General features: G+C 43.8%; 1 protein-coding gene across 3 annotated transcripts in view; it reads right to left on the bottom strand.

Moving 5' to 3' along the window:
- Positions 1 to 1,167: 1,167 nt before the first annotated feature.
- The window catches only part of TMPRSS12 (transmembrane serine protease 12), a 32,026-nt gene continuing 19,189 nt past the window's right edge, over positions 1,168 to 14,004 (bottom strand). For all 3 annotated transcript variants that reach the window (XM_053300449.1, XM_053300448.1, XM_053300450.1), the window contains exons 4-5: positions 5,097 to 5,239; positions 1,168 to 3,598 (exon numbers count right to left, since the gene is read on the bottom strand). In XM_053300449.1, coding sequence (XP_053156424.1) covers positions 3,353 to 3,598; positions 5,097 to 5,239 — 389 coding nt within the window. In that variant the 3' untranslated portion in view covers positions 1,168 to 3,352. The remainder of the gene's footprint in view (positions 3,599 to 5,096; positions 5,240 to 14,004) is intronic.

Genomic DNA, 14,004 nt, shown 5'->3' with positions numbered 1-14,004 from the left:
ATAACACCCACCCAGCCTCCCCACTCATCAGATACACTTACCTGCTTTGTTGCTCTCCTGTAGAAGGTTCACCACCATGTTCTCTGTCCAGGAACTGAGGAGAAGAGCCGCTTGCCACCCAAAGAGACCGAGCGCACTCTCCACAGGGCTTCAAGCACCTTATGGAGCTTTCAAATCCTTTCATGGTGGCTGCTGTGCAGGCACAGAGCCCAATGTTGTGAATGATGCCATGCCTCCAAAGGAGCAAAAGTTTTAGGTGAGGAACCGGTTTTTATGTTTTAAAGAGCAGAACAAACATTGGTAAGGAAGAGTGTGTGTGAAATTTCACCATTGTTTATCCCCCACATTTCTTGCAGACCCCCAAACTGTTGAACTAAAACAGACCTCAATCATGTCAAGAACCTTTTAAAAATGAAATGTTGAAATACTTCTGGTCCCCCCACCCCCATTTTTAACAAAATAAAAAACCTTGTGAATTTGGACATTAACCTCAGTTTAAAAAAACAGTCCATGAGAAGTGTCTGACACATGGATTATGTGCTATTTGTGCACAAATCACCAAGTTAATATGATCTTGGGTACATGCTGCTGGCCTTCTGTTGTTGCTTTCCAACAATAGCCTAATCTCCATTCCACGTCACAAACTAACTGTGAAGATCCCCAGTAATAAAAATAGCTTGTAGTGCAGACAAGATGGGCTGCTGTTCAAAAGTTCAGTTCTTTGTTGCATGTGCGGATCTAGTGACAACTTCCTCTGCATAGTGACCAAGACTACTGTGTAACATGAGTATCTCTCGGGGCTGGAATATTATAACCATTTGTGGGCACCCATTCATTTCTTGTGTGTGATTCTTCTGAGACTCCCACCTTTGGGGCTTTCTAATGTGCTGTATCAGTTTGAGTATACCTGGTAGCTATATTGCATTTGAATGTTCCAAAACAACACTCTTGTTGATGTTAAATGTCACCATTAGTCTCAAGGAAAAAGGATTTAATAGTAACAAAATAATTGATGCTGAGAAGTTATTAAAATAGCAATTGATTCCTATTTTATTTCAGTGCAAAGATAAGCTTTATATATTTTTAACTGAGGGCAAAATGCATTTAATCAGTAGATATTCTGTTGATATACAGTACTGTTTTGAAAAGAGGAATCATAGATATGTGTATCATCACTGAAGTATTGTTCAGTTTATTTAATTTTCAGTAATTATTTAACAAGAGGAACATTCATGCAATTTACCAATTATCCATGCAGTAATAGGATTGTCCTGAACAAGGGCAAAGTAACATGCGTCACCATTAATCTAACTATCTTAAAACTTAGCTTAAGGATTTGTACTTTAAAAAAATGAATAGGTAGTCGCACCACTTGATCTCAGTAATAAATAACCCAAAATATAATTGGTATTGTTTCTTATTAAAGGGATATAGAATTTGTTCTGCCTTGAAAATACTGGAGGACCACTTACTTTGTATTTTAGCTTTTCTCAGTTTTTTAAAAAATGTACTTATGACTGCTACTTAAGTTGAAGAAAATAATCTGTGTTTCTTCACTGTTTGAAGAACTGAAAAAGCAATTAAGATAAACTTTTCTAATACTTAGAGCCCTGAACGTTGTAGAACTTGGGACTGATGCCTAAAAAATTTACTCTAAATAGATCTTTCTTTTTTCTCTTTCTCCTCTGCTCCCCCACCCCCACCCCTGCATCTCAAGGATGATCAGATCAGACTGAAGAAAAATTATGCTGGGATTTTTACAATATGATATACATATTAAGCAGAAATGTTTCACTATTAAAATAAAACTGATAATATGGCAACATTTGTCATAGCATGCCTTCTCTGTATCCCATAATATCTCTATATATTTGAGATCGTTTCATGAACTATCAGTCTTCATCCTTATGTTAAATGACTGTTTTCAGTGCATGCTCTATCCCTCATTTTAACCTACTTTTAAGAGGGTATAATTGGTACCAAGTATGATTGGTATTAGTTAACAGCCCACAAAACATGCACATGTAACTGAACAGTGCCTCTTAGGTTTACATTCTTAAAATACAGATTAACTGTATTTTTGCATCTGCTAGAGAGGGGTAAATAGATTATAAAACATATATATTGTTAAAAATAATGGCTAATATCCTGATTAACGATGCATGTATGCTTTTAACATCCGCATGCATGCAGTACTAGCCCCTGAGCTAGTCCTCGTGCTTCAGAAGCATGAGTGCTCTTGCGTAAGAGTGCAACTACTTTTAGAGCTCTCCCTGCACACTGTAAGTATCCTGTTACCTTGGAAATACACCCCTGAAGGTCAGGGACATATTTCCACTGTAACATAGAGGTCAGCCATCAAATTTTGTTAAAAATATTGTTTGCAAAAGGAAACTGTCACTCACATACTGTGCAATGCAATGCAGGTAATAGGAGCTGAACTGAGTTGGGAGGTCTTCTGGTAAAGGGGCAGGAAGGTTTCCCTAAAGGTAGAGCGGGTGGGAGGGGAGTCAGTGACTACTTACAAGCACTATTTGTTGCAGCAGCGACTTGCTGCAACCCCCACCAGCCTCCCCCAGAATAGCCCAACCAGCAGTGTCCCAGTTGGGTCTCTGTACACATGCAGGGGCTAACTTTAGTGACTTTCATACATGCACAGAGGCCATTTGCGTGACCACACAATTTGACCTCTGCGCATGTGTGGAGATAACTAAAATGGTCCCTGTGTGTGTGCAGAGGACCAAATTGAGGTGAAGATGGCCCAAACCGGGTTGCTGCCAGCCCTCTGAGGGATGCCGGTGAGGGTGAGCCAACATCGCCCCCCACCCCCGTGGCGCTTTTAAGTAGTAACTGACCCCAGCCCTCTCTACCTTTAGGGAAGCCCCCCCCCCGCCCCTTCACTGGTAAAGGAGAATCCTCACCAGATTCCCCTTTACCAGTAGAGATCTGAACCAGCTTGGTTTGGTTCAAACTCAGACCCGGTCCAGTTCGACCCAGAACCTGGCAAGCCGAACTGGTTTGACATCGAACCCAGCTCGAGCTGAGCCAGCTTGCACACCCCCACTGTTGTGTCAATGTAAATACAATAGACAAAGCTCCACACCAGGGCAGCTCCACTCCAGTGTAATGTTGCACAAAGTTGCACAATGGGACAACCCTTGAAAATAATGGGTTCCCTTTGCACAACACTGTCAGAGTGGAGTTGCCTTGGTGTGCTACTCCAAGGTGTCTGCACCAACGCAACAGCGCAGATGGGTCCCAGACCGCCCACACTGCATTATGTAGTATATGAGTGACTTAAGTTCTTAAAACAATCTGATAATTCTACACAGTGGAAAGAGACTTTGCTTTTTTATAGAACAATATGCAAAGTAACCCATTCCACAGTCAAAAAGATCAGGACATATGGAATCCTCACAGTGCTAGTTTTGTCAAATAAAATAATGTGTGACTGTATCCAACTTCTGTAATTAGCTGTAGATGTATAAATTCCTGGAAGTTTTGGTCGTCCACAGCCAGCGCCAGTGGTGGTGATTCCTATCAAATAGTACTTGGTGGCATCTGGGAAATAACACATCAAAGGTCCACCACTATCTCCCTGGAATACAAAAAGTAAAGACAGATAATTTGAGTGTTGCTCATGGTGGCAGACATATTATACAACACCAGCATTTCTGACCTGCTGGGGCAACTGCACATATGAAAGCCAGCCCTGGTGGTACTGCGCAAGAGTGCACTTGTGCAATTCTTAAAACAGCATGCAGGTACTTTCATTGTGCTACTTCCACTGGAAACAAAAATGCTGTCTTGTGCAACATGTCAGCCAGTATTCTAAGTTTGAAGGTGCATAGGGATTGTGTTCCAAAAGGTTTTGTTTCTTATTACTTATGAATAAATGTATCTATAAAACATATATGACTCTAGAAAGCCTAAATTTGGTAATCTTACTTTGGTTAGAACTACTTATAAATAGGTTACTTAGAAAAATTGGTCATGGGGTGTTCTGAAAATCCCAGCTTTGGACTTCATAAATGTACCCTGAAAATCAAGCTACAGTCCTAAGAGTGCAAGATTAGCCCTCGGGGATTTGCACAAATTGCAATTCAAACAGTAAATCACAACACATCCCCTGCACCTTTAACAGGACCACTCACCACCATTTCCTATTTCGGGGGTGCTCCCCACAGCTATCGTTGTGAGCCGGCAGCACTCTCCCCCAGCTGCCCCTGCATGACACCAGTGGCCATTTGCATGGCCAGCAACCATGCACGATGGCCACTTGCATGGTCAGCAGTGCATGCATGGGAGCCATGTGCATGCCAGTGTGGCATGGGGGCAGCTGTGGGAGAGCGCTGCTGGCACATAATGATAGCTAGGGGGAGTGCCCCTGAAACAGGAAGTGTCAGCAAGCAGTGGAGGAGCAGGTATGGACCTGCTCTCCTTGTTAAAGGTGTGGGGGATGTGCTGCAATTTGCTGTTCCAATCGCGATTCATGCACATCCCTAGCTCTCATCACAGCCTGTTAGATTATCTATTGGTTATTATTCTTGCCTCAGCCTCTATTTCTAAACAGTTTCCACACAAAACAGACTGTATAGTCCAAGTGTTCTAAATGAAAAGGAATAAACATCCTGATCTTTCTTTAGCACAACTCAGCTGTTACCCGCCCCCCCCACTATAGTCACCCCTCAGATAATGCTAAGGTCCTCAGTGAGGCAAAAATTGGGTATGATTAAGGTTTTAAACCTCAAGCAGCATTATAGTGCATCTTTATTTGCATATATTCCTCCAAATCTCTCTCAAAATCATGACAGTAACTCAAATTTTACTGTGACATCTCTGCTGTCCACTCTGTCACCTGAAGTGCTGTAAACTCTATGCTGCGGCTGCATTCTTCATATTCCATGCAAAGTTTTGCTTATAAAATCTTCATGATACAAAGAGATAATTCTAATAAGAGAAGCAGGCAATGTTCCAGACATCCTGACTGTTTTGATGTTAATATTTGCTACTGGATAATTTGGCCCAACTACAAAGCAGGTAGTTGTTTTAAGATGAACTTAAGTTGTATTAAGATGAACCTATCTCTGTTTTACCTGGCAGCTATCAATACCTCCACTTTCAGCTCCAGCACAAAGCATATTCTTTTTTATTGCTCCTCCATACCAGTTGTCTCTATTGCAGACCTGTTCTGGAATAATATCTACTTGAGCTTCTTGTAATACATCTCTGTTTCTAACTGCAATGGAAACGTAAGACAATACTGAAAGCGATGTACAGAACAATGTACAAAAAACTGGATAATGGCAATTCTTGGGCCAGTACAATTCTTCTAAGCCTAATGCACCATATCTGTATTTGCTGTGCACTTTAGAATCTGTTATTTGCCAAAATAAGGCGATGTGGATGCAGTGCCATTTGTTCTTGGCTGTGCCTTTTTTTTTTTTTAAAGTCTTTCCAGTGGTGGAACTTTTAAATAAGTGGTCAGCATAGCCTGGTGTAAAGAAGGTACAATGTGTTCAGACATGAACATTGTCAGGCTAACACCAGCAGTGTATTAAGCTCTCGGCCAGGGTGCCTTTCGAAGCATTTATTTATTTATTTAACTATCTATCTATCAAATTTCTATACCGCCCAAACTTTCGTCTCTGGGCGGTTAACAATTAGATACAATTAACAATTAGATATATTTAAATGTAAACAAATTAATTGTGCCACCAACTTTGTGCACAAAGTGGCCTAGATAATAAACAAGTTTTCAGGCTGCAGTCTTATGTGCTGCACATCTGTGACTTAGGGCTGAACTGACTCTGCAAGATTGAACCTGACTGAGTTCCCTAAAATGCAATTCTGATGTAGCCTATGCAAAAAATAGGGGTGGGGAAGGGGGAATGGCAGCATATTCACATTGCATATAACAAAATATAAGGTAATAATAGTGAAGACGACATGGCAGATTTGTTTCTATGGCATGTATATTTTAGGTCATGGTGCTCTATCTGGTTATACATCTAATCTTTTGTAGGAAATTATCAGTGCTTCAGATTATCAGAGTACACTCCACTAAACTCAATGAGGCTAGATTCTAAGTAGACTTTGACAGTAAATCCAGTGGCCCAGATGATGTGCAGCATTACACCTCTGTATGTCCTGGGGCTGCTACAGATTTGGAACACAGCCCCAGTGCTGGTCAGAACGGGCGGTTGTGCTAGCAGCACTTTCACAGTTTTCCGCATTGCACAAATGTGGAAAACTGTGTGATGGAGTTTCATTTTTGGACTATATGTACACCCCCTACAAGAGGTGTCAGCATGGCTGGACCTGTGTGCATGTGTATTACAGTCCAAGAAATAAAAGTGTTCAGCAGTGAAACCAGAGTAACTTAGGAAGTCAGGTACAGAAGGAAGCATGGGTGTGTCTGGTGCTTCCTCTCTAGTTGAGGGTCTGCAAAATGCACTCTGACCTCTAAAACAGACAGCCTCGCACAGCCACTCTTAGCTGTTACCAAGACTCATAGCCAAACGTCTTCATTGCCTGTTATTTTCCCAGGATGGTTCTGCATTCCTTCACATTCCTCCTCCAGGCAGTGACCCCATGCATTGAATCATCTCCTCCAGATCCCACTAAGCCCAAAGGCAAACAGGATGCCCTCCTGATACCAGTTTTGAGTATCAAGATCAGCCCATCCTTTTATTCAGTTCTTTTAGAAACCAGTTTTGACCACTCAGATGAGCTTATCTCTATGGCTCCTTTTGAGTCCCATGTTTCTACTGTCCTACATGGGAAGTGTCTCTAGACAATCAATAATTTACAGTATCCTACCCAGGAATAGAGATGTGAAGGCCCAGAGAAAAATTGAAAAATTAAGGGGAAATCATTTTTCCCCTGGTTTTCCCCTGAAGGACATCCCCCCTGCCCCACAAAAATGGCCGGGGGCGGGGGAGAGATGGATTATGAAATATTTTCTTTTGGAATTATGAATAAGATATTTAAGAAAAGGTGCTAAAATATATTTATACAAGGAAAGGTGTTCTGGCTTTAACTCTCCCAAGGAATCTTGCTTGATTCCATCTTCAGCAACATGTGAAAAAAATTGGTCTATGTATGGAAATATACCAAATGAAGAAATAAATGATCATATGAAAAGGCAGGGAGCCTTGCCTCAATCCAGGCAATTCAGTTTTCTTAAGTCGATAAAAAATAAAGGATCATAAGAAGCAGAAACTGCTGATAGCGATAGCTCAAAAAATGAGACTGATTAGACAAAGTTTCACATGGCAAAATTATATTCAATAAGTTTTTCCTCCTGCTTTTTTTTTTCTTTCTGTAAGTGAGTCTTTTCTGTATTTGCTTCAGACTGGATGGAGAAGACTAAATCCAGAATGCATCATAACTAACTTTGTTTTATTATAGCGTTGATAGTGGCTTAGATTCAGCACAGTACCCCACTGATCCAAGAGATGGGCATACACACGTGTTCTGTACATCCCCAAACCACGTCCTCACTTCTGTTGAGGGCTCCTTGGAGGAAGAGCAGGATATATAAATGCAGTAAGAACAGGTTGATTACCTGTTACAATGTTTCTTCAGGTGGTCTTCTGTGTATCACACATATGGGATTTGCACCTGCGCAGAGACCAGTCCAGGAACCTTCCAGAGTTTAAGGAGTGAGATTTTTGGTGGTGGCCCACCCTTTTTGTACCCACTCTCTGGCTGCCCCACTCTACCTCTTCAGTTAAGCCACCACCACAGTACAGTACCTAGAAGAAAGAATAGGCTGCAATGGGGAAGGTGGGTAGGTCATGTATAGAGATGTGCATGAATCACGATTCAAACAGAGAATCACAGCACATCCCCCACACCTTTTAACAGGGAGGAGAGCAGGCCCATACTATTGTGTGCTGGCGCTGCTCTCCTCCAGCTGCCCCCATGCAATGCTGGCATGCGCAGAGGCCAAGTGTGTGGGGAACAACTGGGGGGGGCAGCTGGGGGAGAGTACAGTCAGTGCGCAATGACAGCTGGGGGGGGTGTTGCCCCCCAAATAGGAAGTGGCAGAGAGTAGTAGAGGAGCAGATATGGACCTGCTCTCCTCCATGTTAAAGGTGCAGGGGATCACTGTTCCCTCTAAGGCGTGAGCACATGCGCATGCTCACAGGTTTTTGGATGTCCGCTTAGTTCAATTTAGATCCTGCTCAGGTTGAATCAGGAAGGCCCCATTCTGAATGCAGGTGCGCACACTGCCTTGATACTGTTGCCCAGAACAAAACTCATTCTGCACAGAGATGAAAAAAAATTAGAGGGACCACTGCAGGGGATGTGCTGTGATTCGCTGTTCAAATCGCAATTCATGCACATCCCTAGTTGTGTGAATGCACAGAACACCACTCAAAGAAACATTGTTAAAGGTAAGCGACCTGTTCTTCATGGTCTCTGTATATCACACATATGGGCGATAGCGAGAGATTACCTGGAGGTGTGGAGGTGTGGCAGCCTCACTGAGTTGATGTGCGAAGGATCGTGGATCCAAAAGAGACATCATTCTTTGCCCTCAAATCCAATGTGTAATGCTGGATAAAGGTGGTGTGGGAGCAGGTTGCAGCTCTGCAGATCACATCCAGAGGGATTCTGGCAAGGAAGGCAGCAGAGCTTGCTACAGACAAGAGGAATGGGTGTGCACTGAATTAAGTAGGGGCTTTTTGGTAATTCAGTTTGATGGTAGAACAAATCCAGGTGGATAGTCTCTGAGACTAAGTCTGTAGGCCCTTCTTTGGTTCTCCATAACAAATGAAAAGGCATTCCATTTTTCGGAACTCTCTTGACCTACAGATGTAAAAGGCTAAGGTCCTGCGGACATCCAGAGAGTGATGCTCTTCCACAGACTGGGGAGCAGGGAAGAGTGTAGGCAGAGAGATTTCCTGAGAGAGATGAAAGTGTGAGACTACCTTTGTTAAAAAGGTTATGCCTGGTGTCAGAGAGACTTTGTCCTTGTGGAAAACCAGTAAGGGCGAGTCCACACAGAGAGCTCTTCGTTCAGTTACCTAGCAGGCTGAAGTTACTTCTATCAAGAAGGTTGCTTTAAAGGTAAGAAAACGTTAAGTCCATTGTAGCCATGAGTTCAAATGGCTTGCTGGTGAGCGTACTGAGGATTAAGGGCAAGTCCCAGGCGGGTGCTAACTTGGGAGTCTGGGAAAATAAACAATCTAACCCTTTTTTGTGGGGGGTGGGGCGGATAACAGGAAGTCCCAAACTCGTGGGATATGTGGATACAGACTGGAGCAAGGACAGAACAGATCGCAAGTCCACAAGTGGACAACTGTTCCTGTATGGAGGTGGAGCCATAACTTGGAGTAGCTGCAAGCAGTCACTTGTCAAGCAATCATCCACAGAAGCGGAGTACGTTTCAGCAAGTGAAGTGTGCAGGGAAGCAGTATGGATACACCAACTACTATCGGACTTTGGCATCGAGGAACCAAAGCCCACAGTGATGTTTAAGGTCAACCAAAGTTGTATCCAGATTTCCCAAACAGAGAAGATGAAATCTCGAACTAAGCATATTCCCATAAAGTACCACTATGTTCGGGACTTGCAAGAAAAAGGGGTGGTCCAGCTGAGGTACTGCCCCACAGAAGAGATGCTGGCAGATGGATTAACCAAGCCATTATCCAAAGACAGATTCCAGATGCTTTGTGAGAAGATGGGAGTCATGACCAGGTGCGACAGGCGATGGGAAGGGGTGCTGGAGATGAACTTCCAGTGCATCGACCTTTTGCACCAACTGTCCTAATGACCACTAGGGGCATTGGGAGTAGAGACAGTGAGTAAGGGTCTCCCTATCTGTCCCTACTCTATGACCCCTGAACTGACTCTGCAGCACTTCCTGTGCTGAGTCACAATCCTTCCTTTCCTCCTAGAGAGCAGATGGAAACATCTCTCTCTCTCTCCTTACCTATCCATTATGTAGTCCTTTAGATTAGATATGGGTCTTTCCTATCTAAGTGTATTTAACCAATAAATATTTAGTGTTCAGTCATACAAGGATCTCCATGTGTTTTCTCTAAATAGCTGTAATATCCAAACCATCCTCTGCTACCTACTCTGTAACTGGAGTGTGTGCTCATTCCTTAGTGCTCTGCTGTTTTACCTATTGTGGGTAAAAATCAACAACCTCTAACATGATGAACAGTATTGGCAAGGTCACCAAGGTGTGACCAGAATGCAATGTGTACAGTTGGTCTGGATTTTTTGAAGGACTTGAGGGATTAGGGGAAATGGGGGAAAGGCACAGACATACTCCCCTGATCAGTTTGACAGGAGACTCTAGCCCTTTGAGCCTCGGCCTAAAGTGCCATGACTGAAGAAGTGTTGGCAATGGCGTTGTGAGCATCTGCGAACATGTCAATGGCTGGCATACCCCACCATTGGAAAAGATTGGAGACAACATCTAAATGTAGTCGTCATTCATGAGAAGGATATTTTTGTCTGCTTTTCAGCCAGAGCATTTTCCTTCCCTGGTATATGGGCTGCTCTTAGAAAAATGCCATTGGCTAGGCATCGGTTCCGGAAGCGGAGCGTTAACTGGTGAAGCGTTGTGCATCTTGTTCTGCCCTGCTTATTGCTATAGGCAGTTGTGGTGGTATTGTCTGTGAAGACCAGAACATATTTGTCCTTCAAGATGTTCTGCAAACTTTTAAGGGCATGAATGATGGTCAACTATTCCAAGTAATTTATGTGATGGAGTTTGTCAGCTTCCAACCAGGCTCCTGAAGTTATGTGTGCTCCGCAGTGGGGGCCCCAGCCAGTGAGTTAAGTGCCCATAGTGAGAATGGCATCCGGCAAGGGAGCTGTGAAAGGGCAGCTGGTTGTCAGATGATCTATGTTCATCCACCACAGGGCTGTTCAGGAGACTGCAAACAGGACCGTGAGTTTCTTTGACTTTCTGTTAATGGAGAGGAGCCATCTAGGAACCAAGCCTGAATAATTTGCGTACACATTCTGGCATGCAGATGAATGGCAGTGGTGGAAGCCATGAGGCTAAGAGTACATTAAACTTGGAAAGCTGTTGTCCTGTGAGATAAGGAGAGGTTAACCGCAGCAGGCATGATGTCTGAAGCACAGCTGGGTGGCAGATAGGCAGCTGAAAGGTAGGCATTCAGGTGGATGCCTATGAAATATATTTGTCTTGTGGGATGGAGCTGAGATTTCTTGTGGCTGATCTGAAGACCTAAGCTCTGGATTTGGTCTAAAGTAATGTGAATGTGAAGTCTGAGCAAGTTCTCTGAGGAGGCAATGAGAAGCCAATCATCGATAAAAGAAGAAAGTTGCACCCCTTGATGTACGAGGGAGGCTGCCACCATCACCATGGTTTTTTAAAGATGTCGGTCATAGAGACTAGCCCAAAAGGAAGCACAGTGTATTGACAGATGCGGTCCCCTACTCTGAAGCAGAGATACTTGTAGTAGGAGATGAACAGAAATGTGGAAGTAAGCACCTTGGAGATCAAGGGATGCAACTTGTGGAAGAAGTGCAAGAATCATTTGGATGGTGACCATGCTGAAGTGATGGTAGCAGATGAAACAATTGATACCCCTGAAGTCTAGAATGGGTCTCAAACCGCCATAGCGCTTGGGTACCATGAAGTACTTGCAGTAAAAACCCAAGAGAAGCAGATGGGTGACTTAGTGTATGGCCTGCTTCCTAAGAAGGTTCTGCACCTCTTCTAAAAGAGCAGGGGTTGGTGGAGCAGTATAGAGACCGGACCTTGGTGAGGGCTTGGTGAATTTGATCAGGTAGCCATAGTGGACAATGGAAAGAATCCAGTAATTGGTTGTTATAGATTGCCATTGGGGTACATATGGAGCCAATCTTGTGGGGTAGTCAGATCTTCTTGGTATGGGTGGAGTGGCATAGTTTAGATGTTGTAGATATTTGGGCTGAGGACTGAACAGCAGGCTTACATAATAAATTATATCGCTTAGTGCAATAGAGTGTAGCAGGTAGGGCCTATTAGCTGCAGAGGGCCTGTTCTGTTTTCAGTCCTTCCCTGGGCGGTAGGGTTGGTGAGAAGCAGCAGTTGTCATCAAGCAAGCTGTTGATTTTAATTTCTGCATGCACTCTAAGGTGTCATCAGTCTTATCACCAAATAGTAAAGTGTGCTGTCGAGTTGATGTTGACTCCTGGAGACCACAGAGCCCTATGGTTTTTCTTTGGTAGAATACAGGATGGGTATCTCCCACGCAGTATGAGATGATGCTTTTCAGCATCTTCCTATATCACTGCTGCCCGATATAGGTGTTTCCCATAGTCTGGGATAGGTGTTCCCTATTGAAGAGTAGGTCCACAATTCTTGATTTTGCTTCAGGAGTCAGAGATGTAGACTTAAGCCATACATGTCTTCGTAAGTCTATTGAGGCTGAAATGGTATGGGAGGCACAGTCTGCAGTATGATGTGCAGAACGGAGCAATTGTTTTGTGATTTTCTGGCCCTCATTCAGGATGGTGCAGGCTGCTTCATTTTGGTCAAGTTGAGCAAGTTGGTCGAAGAATGGGGATAGCTTTTTGAAGATCATGTGAGCATAGTGTGCCATATAAGCTCAATAATTTGCAATGCATAGTTGTAAAGCTGCTGTGGAGTAGTTCCTCTTCCCAATTCCTCTTCCCTTGTTTCCGTCTGTCCCAATCCACTGGTGTGGATAAGGGTTCCTGTCATGACCAAGACTGTGAGATCTCTACTACTACTGACTTAGGGACAGAGTGTTTAAACAGAAATGTGCAGTCACTCTGCTGTGTGCAGTACATGCTGTCCAAGTGTCTGTCTATTGGAGAGGATGTGGCTGACTTGTCCCATGTGTGATTGACCTGGCCAAACTGGTTCAAACTGGGCTGAACTGGTTCGAACCAGGCCAAAGTGGTTCAACTCAAACTCATACCGGCCCTTTTTGCGGGGGGTGGTCTGGTTCAAGCTCGAACTGGTCAAACCGGGCCAGTTCAAATTGAACCAGTTCTGCACACCCGGTCTGTGTGAAACTTCACACAGGTCTATGTGAAACTTCAACTGAAGCTGAATATTATACTTTGCACAGTATGGTAGGGATAAAAGGAAGTTGGAGTAGAGTCTTAGTGTCCGCTTCAATGAGGTTGAATACGGAATCGGGTGCTGGATCTCAACACTAAGGGCCTTTGCTATGCATTCCATTTGTTCAAAGTAGACATATAGTTCTTCTGATGCAGTGTCTGATTTTGAGTCCGGTTCTAATGCATCTCCCGAAAGATCCAGAGAGACATAATGCATCTCCCAACAGATCCAGAGAGACATACAGATCCAGGGAGACATAATAGAGGAACTTCAAGTGGTAAAGACTGGGCATCCATTTAAAAAAAGAAGTTTAAAAAAAGACTGGGCATCCACATCTGACTTGTACTCCGAGGTGGAAGCACCAGTGTCAAGATTAGGATCTATTGGGATAGAAGGAGCAGCTGGATTGATGGGCTCTGACAAGGTCCCGACTGGGGTAGGTAGCACAGAACCACCTGGTGGCAATGGTGTAGCTTTAGGTCCAGGTATCTTAGGAGGCTCTGGTTCCTTGGGCAGTTTTGCATGGACAGGAGCAGTTCTGTCTGGGTGGGTATGACAGCTGTACCCTCTACAGCGGTGGGCAGGAGATCTGCTGTGGGATCAGCTTCGAGATCTAAAGCGATGCCTCTACAATGACCTAGTTCTGGATCGAGGGTGATATCTAGCTGGTGAGGAGTAACAGTAGTAAGTGTCATATTCCCACTCATTTCAGTTCTCATTCCTGGTGTAATCCCACTCCGTGTAGTGCCTGGAATAGCCATGTGAACAACTTTCCCAGTGGTAACATTGATAATTACAAGGATCTAAGGGGTGAATGTAGGTCCTGTAGCACCAACAGGAACATAGATCTTGATGGTGGTGATCCCCATGCTCCTCATCGGGGATAATTCACAGCCCAGAGGTGACAGTGGGAACTCCTCATCCCCACTGTA

The sequence above is a fragment of the Hemicordylus capensis genome, chromosome 2 (genome assembly GCF_027244095.1).
Source record: "Hemicordylus capensis ecotype Gifberg chromosome 2, rHemCap1.1.pri, whole genome shotgun sequence".
NCBI classification, from domain to species: domain Eukaryota; kingdom Metazoa; phylum Chordata; class Lepidosauria; order Squamata; family Cordylidae; genus Hemicordylus; species Hemicordylus capensis.
The sequence above is the reverse complement of the archived record's forward strand: the minus strand, read 5'-3'. Positions and strand labels throughout refer to the sequence as shown.